General features: G+C 48.5%; 1 protein-coding gene and 1 pseudogene across 5 annotated transcripts; one reads left to right on the forward strand and one right to left on the reverse strand.

Moving 5' to 3' along the window:
* Positions 1 to 1,085: 1,085 nt before the first annotated feature.
* Positions 1,086 to 24,457, reverse strand: Chrnb4 (cholinergic receptor nicotinic beta 4 subunit). 5 transcript variants are annotated; one of them, XM_076925284.1, is made up of 7 exons: positions 24,142 to 24,457; positions 19,764 to 23,210; positions 19,366 to 19,514; positions 10,736 to 10,780; positions 10,528 to 10,637; positions 8,783 to 9,773; positions 1,086 to 2,937 (listed from the first exon to the last, which is right to left on the reverse strand). In XM_076925284.1, the coding sequence occupies exons 2-7, from the start codon at positions 19,840 to 19,842 to the stop codon at positions 2,797 to 2,799; spliced, it is 1,515 nt and encodes a 504-aa protein (XP_076781399.1). In that variant the 5' UTR covers positions 19,843 to 23,210; positions 24,142 to 24,457; the 3' UTR covers positions 1,086 to 2,796. The 5 variants fall into 5 exon arrangements, with proteins under 5 accessions (XP_076781399.1, XP_076781400.1, XP_076781401.1 ...); XM_076925285.1 differs by lacking the exon at positions 24,142 to 24,457 and having other exon boundaries at positions 19,764 to 21,143; positions 23,092 to 24,055; XM_076925286.1 differs by lacking the exon at positions 19,764 to 23,210.
* On the forward strand, positions 4,398 to 7,116 carry LOC143438721 (oocyte-specific homeobox protein 8 pseudogene; annotated as a pseudogene).
* Positions 24,458 to 24,954: the final 497 nt, after the last annotated feature.

Below are 24,954 nucleotides of genomic sequence, written 5' to 3' on the forward strand. Positions count from 1 at the left end.
TCTCTCTCTCTCTCTCTCTGTATGTGTGTACTACAAATGTACATACATACATACATACATACGACATACAGTTAAGAGGGACTAGATGGCTTGGGAGAGAAACAATATTGGCAACGAGTTCGCCGTGGTGGACACCTCTTCTCTGCTTTATTTAGACAGGCTAGAGCTGCTTCTTTGAGAAAACAGACAAATGCCAATGGTTATAGCTCAGCAATTAGGTGCTTCCTAGTACAACTAAGGCCCAGGCTTTGATGCCCAGCATAGTAAATAAATACTTTGATAAGTAAAGTTGGAACAACTAGAGAATCTGGCTTCCCACACCGACCATTATAGATTTCCCTTTGTTTCACTACCAGCTGGAAGCCTGTGTGTCCCAGGAATAGACAGTGACAGGGTAGGTATCCTGAGGCCACTTAACCTCTCTGGCCACCCACCAGGGATGGCTTGGCACTTGAAGGCTTCCTTAATGGCCACTGGGGACCTTTAAGGGTGATAGTGCAGTACTAAGCTGGATCATGGTGGTGAACATACTTAAACTCATGGAATTGCTCAGTACACAATGAATGAATTTTATACTTCAATAAAAGCATTCATTTAAAGACGATTTCTATTGTGTGTGTGTGTGCGAGCATGAAGCATGTGTGGGCATGCACACATGGAAGCCCGAGGTCAGCTTTGTGGAGTCGATTCTCTCCTTGTGTTTTTATAAGGATTCCAGAAATGAGATTTGGATCTCCAGGCTTGAGAGGCAAGTGCCTTTGCTCACCGAGTCATCTTGCTGGCCCAATGAGGTAGTTTTTAAAGACCCAGCAGAAAGAAGCCAGCATCTAACACTTAGACCCTGAAGGATTCCATTTAATCAGCAGGCTTGAGGATACTGACTACAGCAGTGAAGAAAAGGTAAGGGTGGTCAAGGCTAAGTGTGCAGGGGGCGGGGTTATATGGGGTAGCAGAGTTTGAGTGACACATCTTTCTTTTGTCCTGTGTCAATGATGGTTATACAAATAGATACAAATGTTAAAATTTAAATTCAGCTTTATTGTAGGTTAATTCTAAAAACAAAACTCTTTAAAATATTCTCCTTCAGGGGCTGAAGAGTCAGCAGTCAAGAGCACTGGCTGCTCTTCCGGAGAACTTAGGTTTGATGCCCACCACATACGTGGTGGCTCAAGTCTGTAATTCCAGTTCTAGGGGCTCCAGTGCCCTTTTCTGGCCCCTGGGGGTACCAGCATGTAGGTGGTGCACACACATACAGGAAGGCAAAACATCCATACACATAAAATAATACTCTACATTTTTTAAAAATATTCTCCTTTGTAGGCATGAAATAACACCGAGTGTAAAGATCATCCTTGTATTATTCAAATGCTGATTTCTGTGCCCCCATATCTGGCTACAATCCTTACTCTGAGAGAATCTTCAGTCTCAATGTTATATAAACATCGCTCCCCAATTATTCCCTGATTGGTGGATAAAGAAGCTGATCAGTCAATGACTCAGCAGGAAAGAGAATAGGGCTGGACTTCCTCCCAGCCAGGAGTGGGGGCAGGAGAGAGATGAGTGGGGATTTGACTTGGGGAAAGTGTTCAGGAGATGCCATGAGAAAATACCTGGATCCCAGAAAGCCAGATCAGTACTAAAATGCAAGTATCGCTGGGATTTTGATGGGGCCAGATTAGTTTAGAGTATTAAAATAGAATAATAACTGCTCAGTTGTTGTGCCCTTAAAGCTTGTTAAATAAATAGAATAGTCCAGTTGAAATTATTTGGGAGCTAGCAGGGTAAAAAGAAAGCAGCAACATTTGTTTGTTTGTTTGTTTATTTATTTATTTAAAAATGCCACTAACACTCCTTAATTCCAGAAGTATCTTGAGTGCCAACAATGGGGCAGGCACTGTGAGAGAAACAGATCGGTGTGTGAAAGGAATAAGCCTGAACCAATCACAGTATAAAGGGACTAAGCAGGTAGGAACCAAGGACAGATACTCAGTGTGTGTGTGTGTGTGTGTGTGTGTGTTTGAAGGAGAGCAGGTGCCATTCATTCAACAAACATTTACTTCGCACCTTCTGTGTGCAGAGCTCTGCCCCAAGCTTTGGAGTGTGAATGTGAATTCTCACACACCCTGGCCCTTGTGGAGCACACACTTTAATGAGCAAGGTGCTGGTGACTGTGTGCCACCAACCAAGGACTGCGGCTGCCGATGGGGGACACTCAGGGAAGATGGAGGTTTAATGCAGTTATGGGAGACACTGCTTTGGAAGGCATGGCTAGGGAAGGCTTGCACAAGAAAGTGACCTTGGAGCAGAGGATCATGGGAGTAGAGCTCTGACTAGTGCAGCCATGTGAAGCTTGGGAATTTAGAGTCTGACGTTTGGGCAGTAGCTACAGCAGCTATAAAGGTTCTGACCTGGGAGAACCTGAAAGTGTGAGGAAATGAAAGACTGTCAAGGAATCTAGTGGGTAGCTGGGATTGCAGGGAGATGGATGGGAAGGCAGGCTGGGGTGTGATGGCATGACACATGGCTGTCTGACTCCAGTGCCTGGCACATGGAAGGAAGGAGACCAGGCTGGACCCCCCTTTTTAAGGGACTTACTCGAAGGCATTCAGAGAGATCAGGATAAGCCGCCCATCTCTGTCCTTCTCGTTGCTGTGGCTAGTTTGATGGGCTGACTGCCGATAGTCATGGCTTTACTTAGAGCCTCATTAGCTATGACTCAGATGAAGCAGTAAACTGCCCACTCGGCTGCTCATATCATCTCACTATAACACAGGGGCCCAAAACATGCTGGGTAGCCTACGGGCCCTTGGAGGGTGCATGGATCTGGAAGAGGGGTGGTAGGAAGAGCCCCATGGTACCCAGAATACACACAAACACGAACACCCACAGAAACAGGCGGTCAACGACCATCGCGACGAATTTCCAGTCCTCAATGACCTGCAGACAAACAAGAGCTGGTTACAGGTGCCAAACACAGAGTACCTCTTCCCTCTGAATCACAGCCTCCCCTGTTGACCAACACCACACAGGCAACGTGGGGGTTTAGAACTATGCATTGACGTAGTAGGTTCTGAATCCCAGGCTGGCCTCCGCTGGACTTCGCATGGTGTTCTTCAACCCCACCTGACCTGACTAGGGTTGGGGGAGGAAGTAGCAAAGCCCTGGGGACTTGGGCTGTATTGTTCTCAGTCTCCCTGGGATCCCCTATGACCCCTCAACCCTGATGCTGCTCTAGACCTCACAGAAAGGGTATATTTGTATATAACTCATATATGCTAGTTAGGTTTTGGTCAACTTGACACAAGTTAGAGTCCTCTGGGAAGAGGGACCGTCAACTGAGGAAACGGCTCTATCATATTAGTCTGTAGGCAAGTTTGCAGGGCATCCTGAATATTGATTGATGTGGTGGACCCAGCCCACTGTGGGTGACGTCATCCTGGTCAGGTGGCCCTGGGTTGTATAAGAAAGCAGGCTGAACCACTCATGATGAGCAAGCAAGTGACCAGTGTCTCTCCATGCCTTCTGCTTCACTTCCTGCCTCGAGTCCAACCTTGGCTCCCCTTGATGAGCTATGTATGATTCAGGCTATGTAAGCCACATTTTCTATACCAAGTTGGTTTTGGTCATGGATTTGCTTCATCTTCCAAATACAAGCATAAGACATCATGAAGTCCTTCCCTGTATTTACAACGTCTGTAGACCTTGTGAGTTCCTAACACCATGTAAATGTCTCAGGAGTCATCACTGGGTTGTATTTGAGAGACTAATGACAGGGAGGGAAGTGCATGTCAGTGGAGACACCTTCTCCACCCATTGTTTTCCCACGGTCGGTTGAATCCATGGATGCAGAAACAGAGACCCAAATATACCACACACGGCCATTTCAACGCCAAATCTGGTTATGGGTGAAACATGTTGAGGCTTAGGGATCACAAGGTTCTTTTCTCTCATTTTTAACCCAAACCTTCTGCCCGAGGTAGCTCTGCAGAGAGGGAGATAAAGGGCCCACTTGCTTGACAAGGGCTTGCATAACATTTAGAAACCCCATGGTTTAAACAGTTCCACGCTAATCGCAGCAGTGAAATATATAAACAGCAGTGAACTGTAGAAACAACCGTTTTCTATAATGAAGACTTTACCTCCTCTGGCCTCATCATCTGCCTCTCTGCCATTCCAACTCTGTCGCTTTACATATGCTTTGTCTTCTCAGACCCAATCACAGGATATGAACCCAGTGGAAACCTGGCGGGCTTCCAGGGGTACCACAGAATGGCAGCATCCCAGCTTCCCCCCCCCCGGCCCCCAGCTGGGAAGGATCTGCAAAGACTCAAGAGTTAGAAACGCAGGCATCAGTGGGCAAGCTGACGTCAGTGACCCAATTTTCCAAGGCCCCATCGATGGAGTGTGTCACACTCCAGGATAATCCTACGTCAGACCAGCTTCCACTCCCTCAAACACCAATTGTTCCTGTTCCTAAGACCCAGAAGGCACTGCGGACTCTCCACACAGTGATATTAAGGTTGGAGATTCATTTTGACAGCCTTAATCTCAAGCGTATTTCCATCTTTGCATATTTTTGAGCTCCTTACAGTGACCAGTTAGTTACCATGGAGGGCAAAGTGCTGTAGATGACAAACAGCTCTCAAGATGGCTTAGGAGTGGACCTTCCAGGAGAGGGAAAGCAGACTTCTCTAACCACACAGGAGGAAGTCAGGTAGCCAATCATCGATCATCATATGCTCAGTACAGGGCAAGACCCTCAGAGGGGCCTCAGAGTTCAAGGGTTGCAGCTGTGTGCCAGCTGTGTGACCCCAGACAAGTCAGACGATGTCTCTGGGCCTCAGTTTCCCATTGTGAAATAAGGACTCTTACCAGAATCCCTGGGCCTCTGCTTCCCATTGTGATTCCTGGAGTTAGGGTTGGTTGTTTGACCACTCCTGCCAGAGCACCTGATAAATTTGGTGCCACAGGAACACAGGTGGTTATAATCCCACTGAGTTCTGCATGGCTTCCTTCCTCCTGGGGCTTGTAATTAACTGAGGAGGCCTGCAAATGCCAAGCTTAGAATGGGGGCTAGCTCAAGCAGGGCTGCAGGAGACCTTCTCAACCTGGATGTGCACAGGAAGCCACAGGAGTTTAAGAAGTGGTCCCTAAAGCTTCCCCTAGAAATCCTGCCTGCCTCTGTCGAAGATGTAATTATAGCACTTGGAAGGTAGAGGCAGAAAGACAGAGGTTAGTCCTGGGGATGTGGCTTTGTGATAGGATGTTTGCCTAGCGTGTACAAAGCCATAGGTTTGATCCTCAGCACCAGAATAAAAGCTACATGGGTGTGTTCCTGAAATCCCCGCCCTGGGGAGGCACAGGTAGGAAGAGAAGTTTAAGGTCATCCTCAACTACACAGTGAGTTCAAGGCTATTCTGGGCTACATGAAACACTATCTCAAGAAAAGAGAAATTCCATTATCACTTCTGAGTGTTTTGACTGAAGTGGTGAAGGACAACAAAAGCAGGTGAGAACTCATGATTCAGTAAGAATGTTGATACACACAGAAGGAGTACAATGCACAGGGCAGCTCAGAGTGGGGGTGGTGTTGACAATGAGGCCAGTTCTAAGAGTAGAGAGTTGATGCTATTTTTTCTTTTAAGTTCAAGGCCCCCTTCCACTATGTAGTGAGTTCAGGCCCAGCTTAAGCTACAAAGAGATGAGGGAGGGGAGGGGAGGAGAGAATGAAAGAAAGAATAACATGATCAAATACAACAGAGCTGTGCTTCTGACTGCAATGGGCCTAGGAGGTCCCAGAGATCTGGTTAAAATTCTGAGTTGAAGAGTCAAGGACAACAGGGCAAGAAAACTTCGGAATGGGTGGGAAGGGAGGGCCCAATAATCAGAGATGATTTAAGTCCAGGTCCTGGGATCAAAATCCTCAAACACTAGACCAGAGCGTGCCAAGATGCAGGAGCCACTGATTTTCCAGGCTTCCAAAGCAGAATGCTCCCCCAACAATTCTGCCCACATATTGGATCTCTGGACCTCCATTGTCCCCAGATCTCCAAATGCCTCCAGCCCTGCTAATGCCTCATTGTCACCAAATGCCCCAAAGCCCTCTATTACCCAAAGGTCTCCAAATGCCTCCAGGCCCCCTAATGCCTCACTATCTCCAAATATCACAAATCCTCCCATCACTTGAAGGTCTACAAATGTCTCCAGGATCCCCAGTGAACCTAGGCTTTCAGGTTTGCCCCTGTCCCTTGGCTCCACTTGTGGCTCCTCAGGTCCTTCCAAGGCCACAAGTTCCCTGCAAGGCTCCTATCAGGGAGTGGAGAGGGCACACCAGGTATAGCCAGGAACAAAAGAGTTGGAAGAATTCTTCTTTGAAAAGTCCAAGTATACTTCCTTAGAGCAACACAAGGAGCTGGCACGAAGCATTTGTGTAATGGAATACCAGATCCAGATATGGTCTGAGAACTGGAGGTCTAGATACTTTCGGGAGCATCCCCAAGAACATCTAAAAACACCTGAGATTCAAGATGGGAGAGCCCTTGCTCACTGCACCAGCACAGGAGGTCATGTCCCCATTAATGCCAGGGCCACTGGTGATCCCACGTCCCCAAGCCTAGCAGAAGTTGGCTACCCAACTCCTCTGGTATCTTCCCATCCCTTCTCCAGTCTTGATCAGTCCTGGGGAACATTCTGGGTGTGGTGCTGGCTGCCCATACCCAGACTACAGCAACCACTGGCCCATTTCCATCAACCATGGACCCAGTTCAATCTGTAGCAGCTGAAGACATCAGACTCAGCTCCAGAGATAAGACTCAACCCTAGCCAAAGCTCTAGTACTCTGCCACCTTCACAGAGCCAGCAGCAGCTCAAGCTCCCTCAAAAGCTGCAGCCTTGAAGATTCATGTAGACAAAAATATTTGTATCCCAGGACTAGTTCTGGGTTCAAGGCCTCTACAGATTTGACATTCCACTAGATACTGTGTTGTTTAACAAACCTGTTGTCCCTGACTTTGCCCAACCCTACCGACCATGAGGTTATTTCTGGGAACCCTTTGTTTATTGTATATTTTACTTTGGTAAATTTTATTAATTAAAGACATGTGCAGTTTAAAAAAAATCTGAGTTGGAGGCTTGAGAGTAATCTAATAAGCCCACACTGAGGCTGAGGCTACAGGACAGGAGCTACTCTCTGAGTAGCAGGCTATCTTCATTTTCTTAGCAGTTCTCTTCTTTTCCTCCTCACAGTGTAATTCTGGAACTTTGTGGCCTGTGCTTTTCAGTTGGCTCTACACCAGCATTCTCTCCTGAGACTCCAATTGTCAGGAAGAAATTGCAAAAAGGTAAAAAGGAAGAAATCCTCTTCTGTTCGTGTAGCTGCCAACTGAAGAGACACAATGTTGCAATGTATTGTCATACATCTGACAAATGCTCTTTCAGGTAGAAAAATGCATAGGAAGACCTAACCATGAAGGTCCCCATTGTAAACTCGTCCTTATCCATAATCCTAGTTAGTTTTCATTGTCAACTAGACATGGCCTAGAATCGCTGGGGATGAGTCTCATCTGAGGAACAACCTTGAACAGACTGGATTGTGAGCATGTGTGTGGGAGATTGTCTTGATTGTTAATTGATGTAGGAGAGCCCACTATAGGAAGCGCCATTCCCTAGGCAGGTAGTCTGAGATGTATAAGAAAGGTAGCTAAGCATGAGTCTGTGAATGAGCCAGCAAAGCAGCCTTCCTCCAAGATTTCTGTCGTCATTTTTGGCTGTGGTAAGTTCCCCAGACAGAGGTAAAACTGTTGGAATAACAAGCAGGGCTGGCTTCAAATTCCTGCTTAAGTTTCTGCGCTGATTTCCCTAAGTGATGGACTGCAACTTGCAAGTATAAACCAAGTCAATTCTTCCCTCTCTGGAGTTGTTACTGGTCTCAGGTTTGTCACAGCAACAGAGTGAAACTGAAACACGTATGCAGTTTCCTCAGAGGAGTTCTTTGAGATGCATAGACTCTAGAATTCATGGTTTCCTGTGCAGGAGAACTGAACCTCATTTTGGAAAATCAGAAATTCTAGTCACCCCACGTGATAATTTATCAGCCAGGTAGAAATAATGCTTTTACTGATGTTTCTATACGCCTGGAAGTTCTAAGTCCTCACAGGGCTGCTTGGCAAGTCTGAGTGAGTAGAAGCATGTGCCCCATGCAACCCAGCCCAAGCTGAGCTATGATAGCTGAACCTCCTTCAAACCCACTGAGGACCTTTCACTCCGGGGCATGCAGCTCTTCTCTGTTCTGCCTCAGGGTTTTTAGGGTGCTTGCTCTGGCAACTGGACATAAAGGGAAGCATGAGAAAGATCACACCCGAGGGTTGTTGTTAACTGGAGGGGAATGGAGCTAGAGGATAAACAGTCCAGCCTCCATTCAAGGGACAATTCTGAGGCTAGTGTCTCCTTGGGGGTCTCTATGGGGCTGCTGCACCCACAACAGTAGGCTCACTAATATCCTATAGCCGGCCTCCTTTGTGCCTTTATCTTGTCTTCTCCACCTCCTCGTTGTGCTTCCTAGGGTTACATCACAAGTAAGCTATCTGAACCCAAGCCCCATCTCAGAATCTGTTTTAGGTCAACCCAAGATCAACACAGAAAGATCATTGTTTTTGTTTTTTGTTTTTTTTGTTTTTGTTTTTTTGTTTTTTTTTTTTTTTTCTCTTCTTCACCTAGGAAGCTATAATAAAGCATTTCCATGTGGATGCCTTCCTCAACTGGTGGGGGCAGGGCAGTGACTTACACTCTGGTCTCGGTCATCACTCTGCAGATGCTGGGCGATGAAGCTGACGCCCTCTAATGCTTCCTGTAGATCTTGCCGGAACCTCCCAGAGGACCTCAGCCGGGCATCCCTGGGGAGGCCTGCCGTGTGGGAGCTGACTGCAGACTTAGGAGCAGCAGGGACAGGGTTCACAAAGTACATGCAATTCCCATAGAGGTTGGATGGGCTGGTGGGGCCTAAGGCAGAGGTGGTCGCAGCTTCAGCTGTGGTCAAGTGCAGCTGGGTGGGTTGAGGGACCCTGGCGGGGCTGACTTCGAGACCGGGGCGCTTCATGAAGAGGAAGGTGGGCAGCTTGTGCAGGAAGCACTCCTTGACCCAGGATGCCATGGTGTGAGTGCTGGGTGAACGGTGATGTACATTGAGGACACACACAGTGGTGACGATGGAAAAGGTGACCAGCACCATGGTGAACAAGAGGTACTTGCCAATGAGTGGAATGTCGAGGGAGGTGGGAGGCACAATCTTAGAGATGAGCAGCAGGAAGAACGTGAGTGCCAGCAGCACAGAGATGCAGAGCGTCATCTTCTCCCCACAGTCGGAGGGCAGGTAGAAGACCAGGATAGCCAGCGAGGTGATGAGCACACAAGGGATGATAAGATTGATGGTGTAGAAGAGTGGCTTGCGCTTGATAGTGAAGTCGTAGGTCACGTCCACATAGCTGGGGTCCTGTGGGTTCACTGTCCTTCGTCCTGGGAGGGCCACAATGTCCCATTCGCCACTGGGGGTAAAGTCATCCATGATGGCTGTGGGTGATTTAAGAACCATGTCAATCTCTGTGTGGTCATAGGTCCAGGAGCGAAACTTGAGGGTGCAGTTCTGCTGGTCGAAGGGAAAGTGTTTCACCTCAATCTTGCAGGCACTCTTGTAGATAGCAGGGGGCAGCCACTGGATGCTGCCGTTGGAACGCACGATGACGTTGGTGTAGACAGACACCTCATAGGTCCCATCAGCACTGGGGCAGGACAGGACATCAAAAAGAACATCACAAATCTACAGAGGAAGCCTGGCCTGTTCTCAGAACCCCCAAGAGACCTTAGGGTCATCTGCCTTCCTCACTGAAACAAGCCTGCTGTTCTTAACAAACCATGAGACACTGAAGGTCTTTCATGGAATTAGACCAGTTAAGGCCCACAAGTCTATAGAAGCGGTAGTTTTCCTGTGTTCCTCATTTTACAGCTTGGACAGCAAGGCTTGGGGAAGCTGGAGGACTCTATCCAGCCTCTCAAACTATTAAGCAGGAGAGAAGAGATATGGACCCTGTCTTGTTTGATCCTCGGCTACCCATTCTTTCTCCCTCACTCTTGTTCTCTTTGCCTAGACAGATCTCAAACTCCTGGGTTCCTGATCCTTCTACTCAGCTGCTATCATGAACTGCACACATGACAGGCCAATGTTGCAACCCCCAACCCTGACAAAGCCACCAAGTCACAAAAAGTCAGAATGGTGAGCCAAGGATTGTAAGGGCACTGGCCTGAGGGTCTGAAGGCTAGCCCAGTGCCCGCTGTGTTGAGCAGCACAGGGCCTCTGGGCCTCCCTTCCCACCCTCCCACTCTGTCTCCATCACCTCTAGTCTTCCAGCGCCATGGCCTAGAAGTCTGAGGGAAATGTAGAAAAGGAAGGCCGGGGTTAGACTCAGGTGTGCATACCCCTGAAGGCTGACCTGCAGTCCTGGCCTGACTCTAGACTTTAGCCACCTGGTCACTCACTTGTTGTACAACACGATGTCAGGCAGCCAGACGCGCTTTGCAGGGATCCTCAGAATGTTCACCCCTTCATAGCAGGAGCTGTTCCAGGCCAGGCGGTAGTCAGTCCATTCCTAAGTACACAGGCCATTGTCACCTGTAGGTCCACTGTCACCAAAGAGCAGCCCCAGAGGAAGCATCACCTGGGCTGGGGACCCTCCAATGCACTTACCTGTTTCAGCCAGATGCTGGTGGTCATGATCTGCTCTCGCTCATTCTGGGGAGGGAAATAAGGGTATCAGATCATTTGGAAGGAGGGCCCCCACAAATGGACTACACTTTATCTCAAAAAGGCTCAGAGCCCCAGGGCTGTGTGACCAGCTGTCACCTAAATATCTCTTAGGTGATGTATTAGGTACTTCTTGTAATGCTGTGACCGCATACCGACAAGAAGCTGCTCAGGGTAAGAGGGATTGGGCTTAGCTCACAGTTTCATGGTGAGGGAGGCACGGCAGCTAGAGCTCTGCCTCCATGTGGCACTCACACCTGGTCATACTGTGGGGGCCGGTGGGAATCAGGGATGAGTTGAGCTGGGACTGGAACGAGGCTACGACCCACAAACTTGCTCGCAATGGCCTGTTTCCTCATCTCTGAAAGGTTTACTGTTTCTCGGTGCAGCCTATCCGGGAACAAGTGTTTAAAGGAATGAACCTGTGGAGGACATTCCATATTTACACTGCAGTACTTTGTCCCTTGTTGCAGGAAATATTAAAAGATCGGCAATTTCCCATGCTATGCCCGGCTACTCTCAGGCCCAGCGGTCTCACCGGCCTGTTCTTGTCTCGAGCAGACTCTCTGACTCAGCTCCAAAATCTTTCCAACCAGCTCATTAAGTTCCCACTGGTGGGTCGCTACCACACCAGCCCCATGCTTCAAAACCCCCGTGGCTTTTGTGGTGCACATTTGGCAACCCCATGGTTTGCTGCCAAACCTTTCTCTCTGGAACCCAGTAGAACCGCCATGGGAAGGAAAACACCACACAAAGTTAGTTTAGAAACAATGGTAACTCAATCTCTGGGCACAACAACTAGAATCCTAATCTTGTATCTATATTAAATCTAAATCCTCCGGTGGTGAATCCCGGTGGATCCGCCACAGAAACCAGGAGACACTAGTAGCTACGTCTTCTCCTCACACTATCCCTGTTCAAAAAAGAGACCCTATCTCTCTCTTCTTCCTCTCTTCCCTTATCCAACAAGGAAGTCCCTCCTACTCGCCCAGTGATTGGCTCCTTTATTCATTAGGGGATTGGTTCACAAGAAGTCACTTGATTATGTGACTCACTCCTTGTCCACAGCCCCTCCTAGGAGAGCAGATTAACATCAAAATACAAACAATACCAGGTCCCCACAGGCTCCTGAGCATTTTATAGTGCAATGATACATTTAATCCAACTTCCAAAAGCTGTATAGTCATACGGTTCCAACACTGTAAAAGTCTGAAGTCTTTTCTAAGATTCCAGACATTCTCTTATCAGTGACTCCCTGTAAAGTCAAAAGATAAGTTACTTCTGATGTAGAATAACATAAACTGAGAGACATATGGGAACATAGCAAGGGCAGCTGGGACCCAGGGGCTGCAGAGACGCCTCAATGGTTAAGAGCAGTGGCTGCTCTTGTGGAGGTTTCCAGTACCTACATGGTGACTCAAAACCATCGGAAACTCCAGTTCCAGAGAATTTCATGCTCTCTTCTGGCCTCTATGTACACTGCACTCATGTGGTGCTCATACAAACAATAAGGCAAAAATACTCATGTGCACAAAATAAAAAATAAATCATAAAAGACTGGATCAGAGCAGGACTGAAACCTGTCAGGGAAAACCCAGAACATCAAAGCTCCACGGCCAGCATGTGGGGGCCTTGGTGGCTTCATCTGGGCAACAGAAGCTGTACTGCCTGGGTTGGCTCCACTCAGTTGCTTGCAGTTTTCCTTGGTGAATATTCCATGGTTTCTATACCTCCTAAATCTTGGGGGCTCCACTGCACCTTAATCCTTGCCTTCCCAGTTTCATGCAATGGCTTCTCAGGGACTCCTTGCAAAGACTCCAGTCATGTCACACACTGCTTCAACGGCTTTCTGAAGCCTTGAAAGACGTTCCACAACCCTGGTACTCCTGCATTTTCCACACCTGACAAACTTGGAGTCTTGTTCCTCTCAGGGCTCCTCTCCTTTTATCCCAGAGCACAGTGCCTGGTTTCTCTTAGATCACATTTTTTTTTTTTTTTTTTTTTTTGCAGTCATAGACAGTTTGTCTGCAACCCCATCCATCCTCAACTTTAGCCACATTTTCATTCCTTTCCAAAGCATATGTTTCTTATACCTTCCTGGCTCCAATTTCTACTATAAAGCCTGCTAAACGCACTAAGCAATAACCATGCCAAAACACAAAAGTTATACTGTCTTGATGTTTCGTCTCCCCAAGCAACTTAGTTCATTACCTTTTAATTTAGCTGCATTCAAATTGTTAGGGCATGGGTAGAACAGAATCAGATTTGTTTGTTTGTTTGCTTGCTTGTTTTAGAATACACCTTTCTGAAATCTCACGAGCCTAGCCTTTCCTGTCCCACTCCTCCCCCACCCCCATGTCTTAGTCTTTCACAAAGTTTGTCAAAATGACCCATTAAACTCTGGTTATAACATGCTAGGACTTCCCTGGTTCTTTAGCTATATATGCCCCCAATTCCCTGTATGACTCAATTCCAAGGCCTTATGCACATCCGGGACAGGTTTACCTCAGTAATGACCCCGCTTCTCATTCTCAATTTCCATATTAAGTATTTTGTTCATCCCTGCAACCAAATGCTTGACAAGTGACTAAGGGGGAAGAAAGGAGTGATCAGGCTCACAGTTTCATGGCAAGGGATACAGGGTAGCTGGGGCTTTAGCTGTGGTGTGAAAACTTGTGGCTGGCTGGTCACGTTGTAGTGGCAGATGGATAACAGGTATTCACACCTACAACTGAAGCCAGGTTAAAATGTCGTAAGCCATGAGCCCACCCTCAGTGACCTACTTCTGACAGCCAGGCCTTACTATTTAAACATTCTACAACTTCTCACGAGAGTGTCGCCAGCTGGAGACCAAGTATTCTTACACATGAGCCTATCTGTGGAGGCCACTGACATTCAAACCACATTAGGTAACGCAAACATATTTCACACCAGCACATCAGAGACAAAACTCATGATTCCCCACTCAAAACAACAACAACTGACCCTAGAAGTTCTGACACACCAAACCTGGTCTATCAAGCACTCTCAGGCGCATCTCTTAAATCTCAAATAAAAATTGTTTATTTCTCTCCATTTCTGTTACCACTTCTCTCTGTTCCTTGGACAACTCCAGAGCTTTGCAGCTGACATTCTGGTTGTCTTTAGAACCTCAGGTTCTTAGACCATGGCTCTGTGCAAACTGTCTAGTATTTCCCAAGCTCACTCAGGGCAAAAGCCAAAGCTTTCCCTCCTCAGGGCCTCGTGGCCTCAGCTATGCCTGCCTCTGCATTTACAAACCCACAGTGGCCATGCTTGCTTCTTCACCTCTGTATATGCTATCCTTCCCTGGAAACTCACGCAGTTTTGACTCAACTTTTTTCACCTCTCAGAAATGTCACCTTATCAGAGAAATCTCCAACCTTCCTACATTAAATAGCACCCTGCCCCCTTCACCATACACGTTCTATAGTATCTTCATAACACTTATACCCACGGACACTATAATTTTGTGTACTGTCCCTACCTCTCACTAGGATCCAAGGACCCTGAGAAGAAGAAAAAAAATACAGCAACAGGGATAGGTTGGATACCTGATGAATATTTTTGGATGAATAAATTAATCCTATTATCATAACTCAGACTAGTACCCACACCTGGACAACCTTGCACAATCTAATTGGTCTGCATTACACACACTCGCACGCAGGCACGCACGCACGCACGCACGCACACACAGGGGTGCATGCTCATGTAGAGTGAAAAATTATAAAGACCATTTTATAAGATATATGTAGACTTTTTCTTTGCCCTTAGACCTGGGCAGAAAAACGCAGGTCCCAGAACTCAGAACTGAAAATAAGATTTCAGGCCTTTACTACCCCAGGACACTTGCTGGATGGATTACATTCCTCAAGCCTCAGGCAGTAGGCCCACCTATGGGTGGGAGAGGCCCAAGGCAGGAAGACACATTCCTGACCACAGATAAAGATGCAAGCCACCTAGGTGGGGCTATAGCCGGAAGAAGTGAAGATAGTTAATCTGAAATAGTTGGTAAATGACAGGGTGGGACAGAATGACATGGTAAAACCACATTTTTGAGAAAAATGATTGTACTGAGTAATTTCCATGGCTATTAACCTTTCAGGGTGGGTTTCTCTGAAATGTTTCACTATTCTTATGTTATGTATCCTTGGCAACCCCTCACCCCCTTCCCACTCCCCTGGTTTGTGGTTTTTCCCTTTAAAACCCTCCTCAGACTGGCGGGCGGGGTCAAACTCTACTCCTGCGTGAGTATGTAGTCGGACCGCTGGCTGCCAGCTCTCTTCCCTAATAAACCTCTGCTGATTGCATCCAGGTATGGTTTCTTGTGATCTTTGGGTGGTCATGATTTCCTGAGACTTGAGGAAGGGTCTCCCGAGTATGGGGGTCTTCACTCACAGACACACCTATCTATTTTCTTCCGCAGGAAGATTGTGTTTTATAAAGTTCCTGCCATTTCTCTTCAGTCTTATTTCTACTTAGGCCTCCTTTCTTCTACAGGGTTCGATTGGTAATTCCCCCAGCTTCATTTTACTGCCCTGGGTTCCTTTACTCTGTGCCCCAGCCCTCTCGCCCTTCCTTATTTCTTTGAATGTATCTTGTGTTCTCTGCTTCCTCTTCATAAACTAACTCCCAGTGTTCTGATTCCAGCCTGGTACTTACTTCCTTAAGCAGTTCAACCAGGTAACTATATCAGCAGGACAAAATTGACCTGCATGTGACATTTTGCACATATACAGATGTTTGCTCTACAAGTGCATCTGGATCCTCTGCAGCGCTCTTGGTGCCACACAAGATGGTTCATGTCCATGCTTCAGGATGGTCCCTGAGCTCCAACCGTAACCCCCACCACCCAGGGGAAGAGGAGGAAGACAGGTGAGTGTTGCCTGTCTCATTCTGATAATTTTTTTTTTTCCCCAGTGAGTTTTAAAGTTCTAATATATTTGAGTTCTAGAAATCAGACCATTGGTTCTTTTTAAAAATTCCTAGCTCTCTAAAGAAATTTTCTATTATCATTTCCTTGGATATACTAATGGCAGCTATTTTCATTTTAAGAAAATATTTTTATTTTCAACTGTGGCAAAATATACTCCGCATAAAACTTCAATGTTTAAATTTTTTACCACATTTGTGTGTTTGTGTGCATGCTCATACATGCACATGCTACGCTCATACATGCACATGCTACGCTCATGCATGTACATGCTATGCTCATGCATGCACATGCTACACTCATGCATGCACATGCTATGCTCATACATGTACATGCTACGCTCATACATGCACATGCTACGCTCTGAGTGTAGAGGCCAGGGAACTGCTTGCAGGGTGCTGAGGATCTGAACTGAGGTCTGCATGCTAGCTGTGCACTGTCACTGACTAGACCGCCCCCCCACCCCCACGCCCACTTTGTTCCATCTGACCACACCTCCCTCCACAGGCGCTATGGCAGGCACTGCAGAGGATCACCTTGATCATGTCTGGGCCTGAGCTGGTTTGGAGAGAACACTGTTTTTGTGAGGGCTGATCTACTATTGTTGCTTGTTTTTAGCACTGGGGTGACCCTTCTAGAAGCCCCACCAGGGTTCTATGTCCTTGGTGAAATCCAGGTTGCCACTGAGCGTCCTTTCAGCCCTGGGATGGCCCTGGCACCAGCCAGCTTCCCAGCCCCGCAGCTCCACAGCTGCCTCTCTGTCCCAGGTCTTAGCTTCTTGGGCAGATACTGTTGGCCAGCGATCAAGTGTGGGAAAAAGTACCACGGGTTGTCAGGGTTGCCTCGGGGAGCCTGGCTGTTCAAGTCCTGGCAGAAGCCCCAACTGCCCTAAAATAGAGCCCTCCCTGCCTTCCAGCATTCTGTCCAGCCCTTCTAATTGTTCCCAGAAAAGCTGATCTTCCAGTACCTCTGCCATCAATGAAAGCTGAAAACCTCGATTTATCTTCTGGAAATGGTTTTAAGCAAGATGTGATAGTGCCTATCTACAACCCCAGCGTCTGCAGAGCTGAGACAGGAGGCTCTTGAGTTAATAAAGGACAGGTAGGTCTACATAGCTAGACCCTGTCTCTAACAAGACACTGTTTTAAATGGACTCATGCGTTCCACAGTGAGCGGTACTGGTGTCAGGTGTACTGCCTGGCCATTTCCCACAAATGCAGCTTTCCTGTGTGCATGTGTGGGTGCAGAGGTGGATGTACAGGTACACATGCAGGCTTCAAAGCTGAGGGCAAGTGCCATCTTCAATTGCTCTCTCTTTATTGAGGCAGGGTCTCTTGCTGACCCTGGAGCTCACCGATTCCAGCTATTCTACAGAGCCAGCTTGCCCTGGGGACCCTCTGTCTCTGCCTCTGGAGTCCTTGTTTTGCAGATGGACACCATATCTACCTAGATTGTAAGTGGGCTCTGGGAATCCATAGTCTGGTCCTCATATGATCTGGAAACGAGATTTGTCCACTGAGCTGTCTCCGCAGCCTCTTCATTTAAAGATACGGGAGATTTTAGCTGGGTAATGGGGTTGTCTACCTTTAATCCCAGTACTCAGGAAGCAGAAGCAGGCAGACTTTAGAGTCCAAGGTCAGCCTGGCCTACAGAGTGAGTTCCAGAACAGCCAGGACTACACAGAGAAACCTGCCTCTAAAACTAAATAAATAAATAAATAAATAAATAAATAAATAAAATTAAATTAAAACCAGAAAATAACCCTCCTCCCCCATAGAAGCCAAGGACTTTGTCTTTGGGACTATGACAGACCACGGGAGCATCTGCAGAATGAAGCTGCTGGCTGTGTTCTCTCCTGCTTCTGGAAGCCTCTATTGCTCCATAGGGCCCACAGCTCAGATCTGGCAGGGACAGCTTGAGTCAGGCAGCATGGCCAGAGCTGCTGGCCTGTCCACCCTTGCCAGGGCAGGCGGCTGGCTGGCTAACTAAGCAGGCTGGGAATGCTCAGACAGTAGTCTTGCTTGGCCTGGCCAGAAACCCTCATTGTTTTCAGCTTCTCATGGCAGGGAAAGGGCAGAGGCAGGGCTGTGTGCCTCTCCCCACTCTCCTAGGCTCCCTCCTAGGGGACAGAGGCAGCTGCCAATACGGGCAAACCTTTCTTGAGCAGTAAAGATGGGAGACGCTGAGCCTGTAGGGCTCAAGGTGCTGTCAAGAGAAGGTGACAGTGTCCAGAGGAGGCCCGTCTCCCTTAGCTAGCACCTGATGGCTGGACAGCGCCCATGTGATCACTTCTTCTGAGTGGTTTCCAGGGGCAAGGGTTCTAACCCTTTGGTGGAGACATGGGAAGGTTTACAGGGGACTGCGGTTCCTTCAGGCAATCCCATGCTGAGACTGCTGTGGGAACAAGGGAGGAAATTCTGATTGGTCTGCCTCCTCAGCTCTCCTATTGGCTCACATCCAGCTTGGAACACCTGGAATGCTGTCACCGTCCTCCCCATACCTGTCGAACCTTCTCTGCCTGGCCAGACCGTCATGCACAGGCCTGAGCCTCTGTACCCATCATTCCTTCTGGCCTGGTTCCTATTTCCCCCATCAAATTGCCAATGTGGAGGCTGTCTCTAAGCAAGTCGGGAGTTGTGACTGTTGGAGACTCAGCTGAAAGAGGCAAAAAGGGGGGTCCATAGGATGTCTGCCTGATGGTCCTCCTGGACCCTTCCTCTTTCATAACTGAACCTCATGGACTTTCTCCGGTCTCCTTGCCATATACTGACAGATCTAAACCAGCCAGAGTTTCCTGTTTCCTATTCCTCTTTCTCTTCCTATTCCTCTGGCCAATGATCGGTTAGGCTTGGATGTGAGTTCCAAAAGGAATCCAAAAGATTTCCCACATCCATTTGCATCTCTGGCCACACCCTAGAGTCCTGACACCACTGAATTATGGAGTTAGGCGACCCTGCAAGCACTGACCTGCTCCTGGTCATGTGACATGATGGATGACGCTTTTTGTTGGAGTCACTCTCCTTTCGATATTCTATTACTAAGTAGAACATGAGAGCATGGGTGACTCTAACTGTGAATCAGAGTTGCACAGAGAGGGTAGGACATCCCAGACAGAGAGAACAGTATGCATATAGGCACAGGTAATACTTTTTTTGGATGAAAGAATCCTAACCTGGAAGCATGATTAGCATCCTCACAGTTTAGACATGGGGGAAAGGCGTGACTGTCTGAAAAGTAGTGGAGAACATTCGTTTACAAAAAGGCTGTGCCCAGAGAAGGAATGAGAGATGAACACAGGGTGGAGCTGGATTGCAGTTGGTCCCAGAGGTTGATAATAATTAACTGGATATTTCTACACACGAGTGCATTCCACAAAAGAAAATTACTGTGTGTCCATCAAACATATGTATTAATATACGTTTTAAGAAATAGTAGAAGAAAAGTTTAGCAGTCTGGAGTGTTACCCATCTGGCAAGATCAGATGTAACATGTCTGTCACTTAATTCCCAGCCCTGCACCCTGAACAGCCATCCACACTTCTCTTCCCGAGGCCCTAAGGAGAGACTGGGAAAAGTCCTGCCTCTTCTAAGCCTCAGGCCACAGTGGCTCAGGTACCTACCACACTGATGAGCTGGGACAGTGAGAGCTCCAGGCGGATGGAGATGAGCTGAGAAGAGCTGGTGGCTGGGCGGATCAGGTTGTTGTAGCGGGTTTTGTTCAGGAGGTCATCCATCAGCTTCTCCTCTGCGTTGGCCAGGCGGCAGTCCCCTGGGAAATCGCACAGTCAGACCTGCTGGGCCCTTGTCCGGAGGAACCCCACTGAGGCTGTAGCAGTGAAGAGGTGGGCTGTGAGTGCTAGAGCCCTGGGGCTGTGCTTGCGGGGGGGGGGGGGGGAGGCTGGGGGGGAGGGGAGAAGCGGGGGTGAAGCTGTGTAGGTGTGAGGCACGGGGGTGAGGCTGTACGTGGGTGTGGCTGTGCAGGGGTGGGACTGTGGGGGGGGGGTGCCAACAGGCTTGCCTGTGTCATTCTTTCCTTTGAGGTAGACCTCTTTCTCGTGCTCTTCCAGGCTGCAAATGCTGTTCCAATGCTGCAACATCCTGTTCCAACTTTGGGCATCTGTTCTTCCCGACTCCTGCCCCACCTCTAACGTCCCCCGGCCACTGAGACCTATCTGCTCCACTTCCCAACTCCTCTAGTTTGTCCTCCCATTTTCACCCTCTAGCTAAGCCTTCCTTTACGTCTCCTCCCTGGACTGTCCATTCCATCCTCCCCAGCTACTCCTACAGAGCCAGGTAGTCTTCCCCGACCACTCTGTGGGAAGCCCCGCCCACAGCCTCTCTGAGATCAAAGTTTCAGTAGTAATGCTTTGGCTCGGCAGTCCAGACCTTTTACCCCTAACAATGGCTTCTCTTTCAAATCTTATATATTTCTCTTACTTTTCCTCTCGACTGACCCTAGACTCTTCTCTGGCCATACACACTGCTCGCCTCTTTCCCATCTCACTTCCGGGTTTTGAGCGTACTCTTTCTTTCACCAGGACTGTTCCCAGCCCACCAGCTGACCAATGTCTGAGTGGAGTTTGTGCCCCGTGCTGTGTGCTGAGGACAACAGCAAACCCCAGGAGCAGTTCCTGGCCCATGGTGGAGGCACATGGGCGCCTCCATTAGGGCCTGAAATGTGGGCATAGATAGAACTGGCTGTGTAGTAGTGTTTTCCTAGAGAAAAAAAAAAAGCCAAACGGGGGTGGGGGTGGGGGGCTGAAGAAGATTGCTGCCAGTAAACTGCCTGCAGGCAGGAGGGTCTGAGCTTGGATCCCTAAAACACCCATGAAAACCTTTGTGGCTTGTGGGGAGAGGGTTAGAGATAAGCATATCCCTGAGTGTTTCTGGCTGGCCAGCCTAGCCCAAATTAGTAAGCTTAAGGTACACTGAGAGAGCCTACCTGAAAAAATAAAGAGTGCTCAAGGAAAGACACCTATATACCCTATATGCACCTGCTACACTATACACATGCATACATAGCACACACAAATACAAACGACAAAAGGAAACAGGGCTATTCCAGAGGAGGCTTTCTTGGATGCAGACTTTGACCTACAGAACCCAAGGTCCTTCAGACGTAAAACGGAGTCATCCAGCTGGCAGCTGGTTTCTGGTAAGACAGAGCTCTTGGCTCTAAGCCACATTGAGGACCAGCTCCAGCACAGCCGTCTTGCAGGGAGTCCCAGACAGCCATCGTCCCTGGGAGCACTCACAGCTCAAGATCTGTCCCTCCTGCGCATCCAAGATTCCTTGCCAAGTGGTATCTGGGTCTTTGTTTCATCTGTGTCTTGTGTTGGGAATGACGTAAAGGTGAAGTTTAAGGACCGGAGTGTGTACTATGATGTCATTGAGGAGACTGTGGAGAGTGGAGGATGGGACATGAAAAGAAGGAGCCTCAAGGAAGATCAACCGCACAAGAACAGCACGCCCAGGAGCAGGAAAAGAGATGAGGATGGTCAGAAGAAACACTGTCAAGGAAGGAGAGCAGGTAGCAGGCTAAAGGAGGAGAAAACTAGAGAGGTCAGGGTAGGGATGCTGGTGAGGGGCTGACAATCTTACCAAGCCCAGGAGTCTGGTCATATGGTTCCTAAGGAGCCTCACCAAACTCCCTCCTCTATGGATGGAGCCGAATACTTAAAATATGAATCACACCAATCCAGCAAAGGTGAAGTAGACTTCTGGGTGGGTGCTGGGCTGGCCACATGTTCATGGCGAGCAGCCGCTACCCTGCCTACTCCATGCACTTTCCAACTGGCTGCCTATCTAGAACAGATGCAATATTTAGTGCCTTGAGAAAGATGCTCCAGGCACACCTGCTGCCTGCTGCCCCTCCCCCACACTGGGTTGGGGGTAGGGTGGGAGGGTTGTCTAGCAGATGCATGGACTCTGAGTTTGGCTCCTCACATCTTGAATTCCCTCTCTACAGACCACCAGCTTAAATACCCTTGAGGCCTATCTGTAGCCAAAGGATAAATTTAGGTTCCTCTCACAATATTTGTTTATTCGAGCTGACCTCTCATTTTATAGAGATGAATCTAGCTCCTCAAAGATCTACCTGGCAGTCTGTAGCAGCACCAGGGTAAGCTCTGCAGCACCCAGCCTCCAGAGGCTAGTCTGGCTGAACTATAGGTTCTAGGCTGTTCAACCAGTGGGAGGGGGGCTTTGTGCTTGAGCTCTGAACCCACTTAGGGTACGAAGCTTTGTCACCTTCAGCTTGTCCTCTTTAATATTCATCTGACCTAAAGGACTCTCCCCATCTCACAGACCAAATATGGACTCCAGAATTCCTCTAGACCAGTGGCTCTCAACCTTTGGGTCATAACTCCTTAAAGGATCACATATTAGATATCCTACATATTAGATATTTACATTCCAATTCATAATGGTAGCAAAATTACAGTTATGAAGTAGCAATAAAATAATTTTATGGTTGGGGGTCACCACAACATGAGTAACTGTATCAAAAAGTCACAGCATTAGGAAGGTTGAAAACAACTGCCCTAGACCATTAGGTTCTAGCAAGTCAGACAAAGTCACGTCCAGGGGTTTCTTTAAGACAGAAGCCCTCCCTGCCCCCTGTACTTGTTTAATATCCCTGCTAACTTGCCTCTGAGAGAAAATGTCCTGGGGGGCTATCACCTGTGTCTGTACTTGTTAGCATGTCTGTGGATGGGGCAGAGATGTGAAATGAACAGCAGGCTGTTATGGCTGAAATGCACCCCCTCTTTTCACCTCCAAAGAGTACATGTAGGCTCTGCCATCTACTCCTAATGTTTTCCAGAGCCTGTCAGATCCAAAGTTACAAAGACAAATCACAGATCAGAATGTTCACGGGAGGGCTTTCACTGAATCCAACTTTTACACAGTTAAGCAGAGAAGCCACCACTAGAGGTCATCATGATACAATGTTGCTGATGAAAACTAGCGCCCCATTGGACACTGCACAAGGTCTTGTCTTTGGAGATTTTCCTTGGCAAGAGTGCTCCCTTGAAGAAAGGGTGAAAGGTTAAGAGTCTGATAGGAGACCATAGTGGAATTGTGAATGTGTGTGTGTGTGTGTGTGTGTGTGTGTGTGTGTGTGTCCAGTCGGAGTTTATCCAATCTAGAAATGGAGAGCTTTTTACTGTCTGGGGATGCAATGGTTAACAGAATCTCATTGGTAAGTGTGTATCTGAAGGGCAGGGCTTATCAGGTGAGGGTGTGTGCTTAGTGGAGGAGGGGCCTGTGAGATGCAGACGTGTGCTCTTTAAAGAGTAGCTGTGAGCATCTTAGAAACTCAGAACGCTGTCTTAGAAGGCACTCACCAAATGCTATCAGTGCTTCTCCAATCACAGGTTGGAATCACCTGGCTCTATAAAGGCAGATTCCCCAGGTTCCATTCCAGAGGTTCAGATTCCCTGAGCCTAGGCTGGGGTTCAGGAGTCTGTAGAGGAAGGTGCAGACAGCCTAGTGGGACCATACTTCAGAGATACTACAAGAGTTTGCCAGATGACAGTCAAGGCAGAGTGTTGACGTGGATCAGATAGGGAGATTGAGAGATGATAATGGGACAGGGACACCCAGCAGTGACCCAAAGCCATAATGCATACTGTGTCAACATTACTTTGATTAGAGAGGGGACCTTGAATGTCCCACCACTTCCAATTCTAGCACCTTCTGGAGGTGGTCTTTATGGGAGGAAGATGCAGCCTTGGTTCTCTGGGTCCATTGGAGCTCAGAGGACAAGCTGGTGTGCACACAACTTGGAGTGGTTGGGGAGTAGAAGCTACAAAGGACCTTGGAATTTAGGGGGAAGCAGCTGAGTCTGGAAGAAACCCTCACTATGTCTGAATGAACCTGGGGAAGAGAGCTGAGTGAGTCTCTTTAGTGTCAACAGTAAATGTGTGAGTTGCAGACCCCAGTTCATCAACCAAGCAGGGTTAGGGGACCAGCCATGGCAGTGCCCGCCATATATGCGATATCTGGAAGACCTGCCCCCAAAGTGCAAAAATACTTTTGGGGGGGAATAGTAGTGTCGCGGTGACCTCTCTCTCTTCCCAAACAGCAGGTTTGCTCCCACACACACCGTGGCAAGTTCATCACTTCACTAGAGATGAAAAGAGCCTCTGAGGACCCTTTGGGGACCTCTTAGCTCCGGGATTGAGCTGGACAGCCCAGCATGAAGACACTCGTCGTCACTGATGGTGACCTGGCAGCATGGAAGAAGGTAGCAGGGACCCCAAACCTCACAGGCCACCCACCCAAGCCAGCCTGCATCCCCCATAGGGCTTGCCCCGCCCACTCCCCCAGATGGTCCGGCCACTCCTCCCACACTGCGACCCTTGTCCCTCCCACCTTCTCTAAAAAGAACTCACCGCGCTGAAGCAGAACGAACAGAGAGACGAGGAGCAGGGGTGTACCCCTCATGGCCGGCCGGATGGCTGCCGGTCACCCCACGCTGGAACCGAGAGTGAGCGTCTGTCCCAGTTGGCAGTCTCTCTGTGCTCAGCGGCACTAGGACCCGATGGAGCCCGTACTCCCCACCTGGAAAGCTGCTGCGGGTCCGGCCCACTGAGAGGACTGAGCCGGAGTTTGGGGTAGACCCGGAGCAGGGTGTGTCTGGGGGGAACCTGTGGCTGTGGATGATGGTCCCGAGACTTTTCCACACTCAGGAGCCGGGTAGTGTGTGGCATTCGGGAGGGTGGACTAGCTCTTGTCTCATTCGTCTTGGGGACTGGGGAAGGGGTGGAGTTACAGGGTAAGGGAGGGTCTGAGAGGGCAGGCTGCGTCCCCCTCACCCATCTTAGCTTGGCTTACCCCAGGCAGCTTAAGTGGCTGAAAGGTGCAAACAGCAACCTCCCCACTCCTAGGTAACCCACGCTAAGTTTCAGTCAGAATCTAGAGTTAGAGGTCAACTCAAAACAGGTAGGTGTCAGTGCCAGAGGGGGACCCCAAGCTCCAGTCAAGAGGGTCTCTCAAGTGGAGAGGCTGGTTGTCCCAGTCCTGCACCTGGGACAACCAAGAGGCACCCAGCAGCTTCAGGGGACAAAGTGAACAGAGCTTGGCCTGGAGGAGGAACGACCTCTGGACCAAAAAAAAAAAAAAAAGACAGAGGCCCAGTTGCTTTCCCCAGTGTCTGACATGGGTTTAAAAACAGAAGCAAACCAAGAAGCACAAAAGTCAGTGAT

Source organism: Arvicanthis niloticus, chromosome 26 (assembly GCF_011762505.2).
Source record: "Arvicanthis niloticus isolate mArvNil1 chromosome 26, mArvNil1.pat.X, whole genome shotgun sequence".
Classification (NCBI taxonomy): Eukaryota; Metazoa; Chordata; class Mammalia; order Rodentia; family Muridae; genus Arvicanthis; species Arvicanthis niloticus.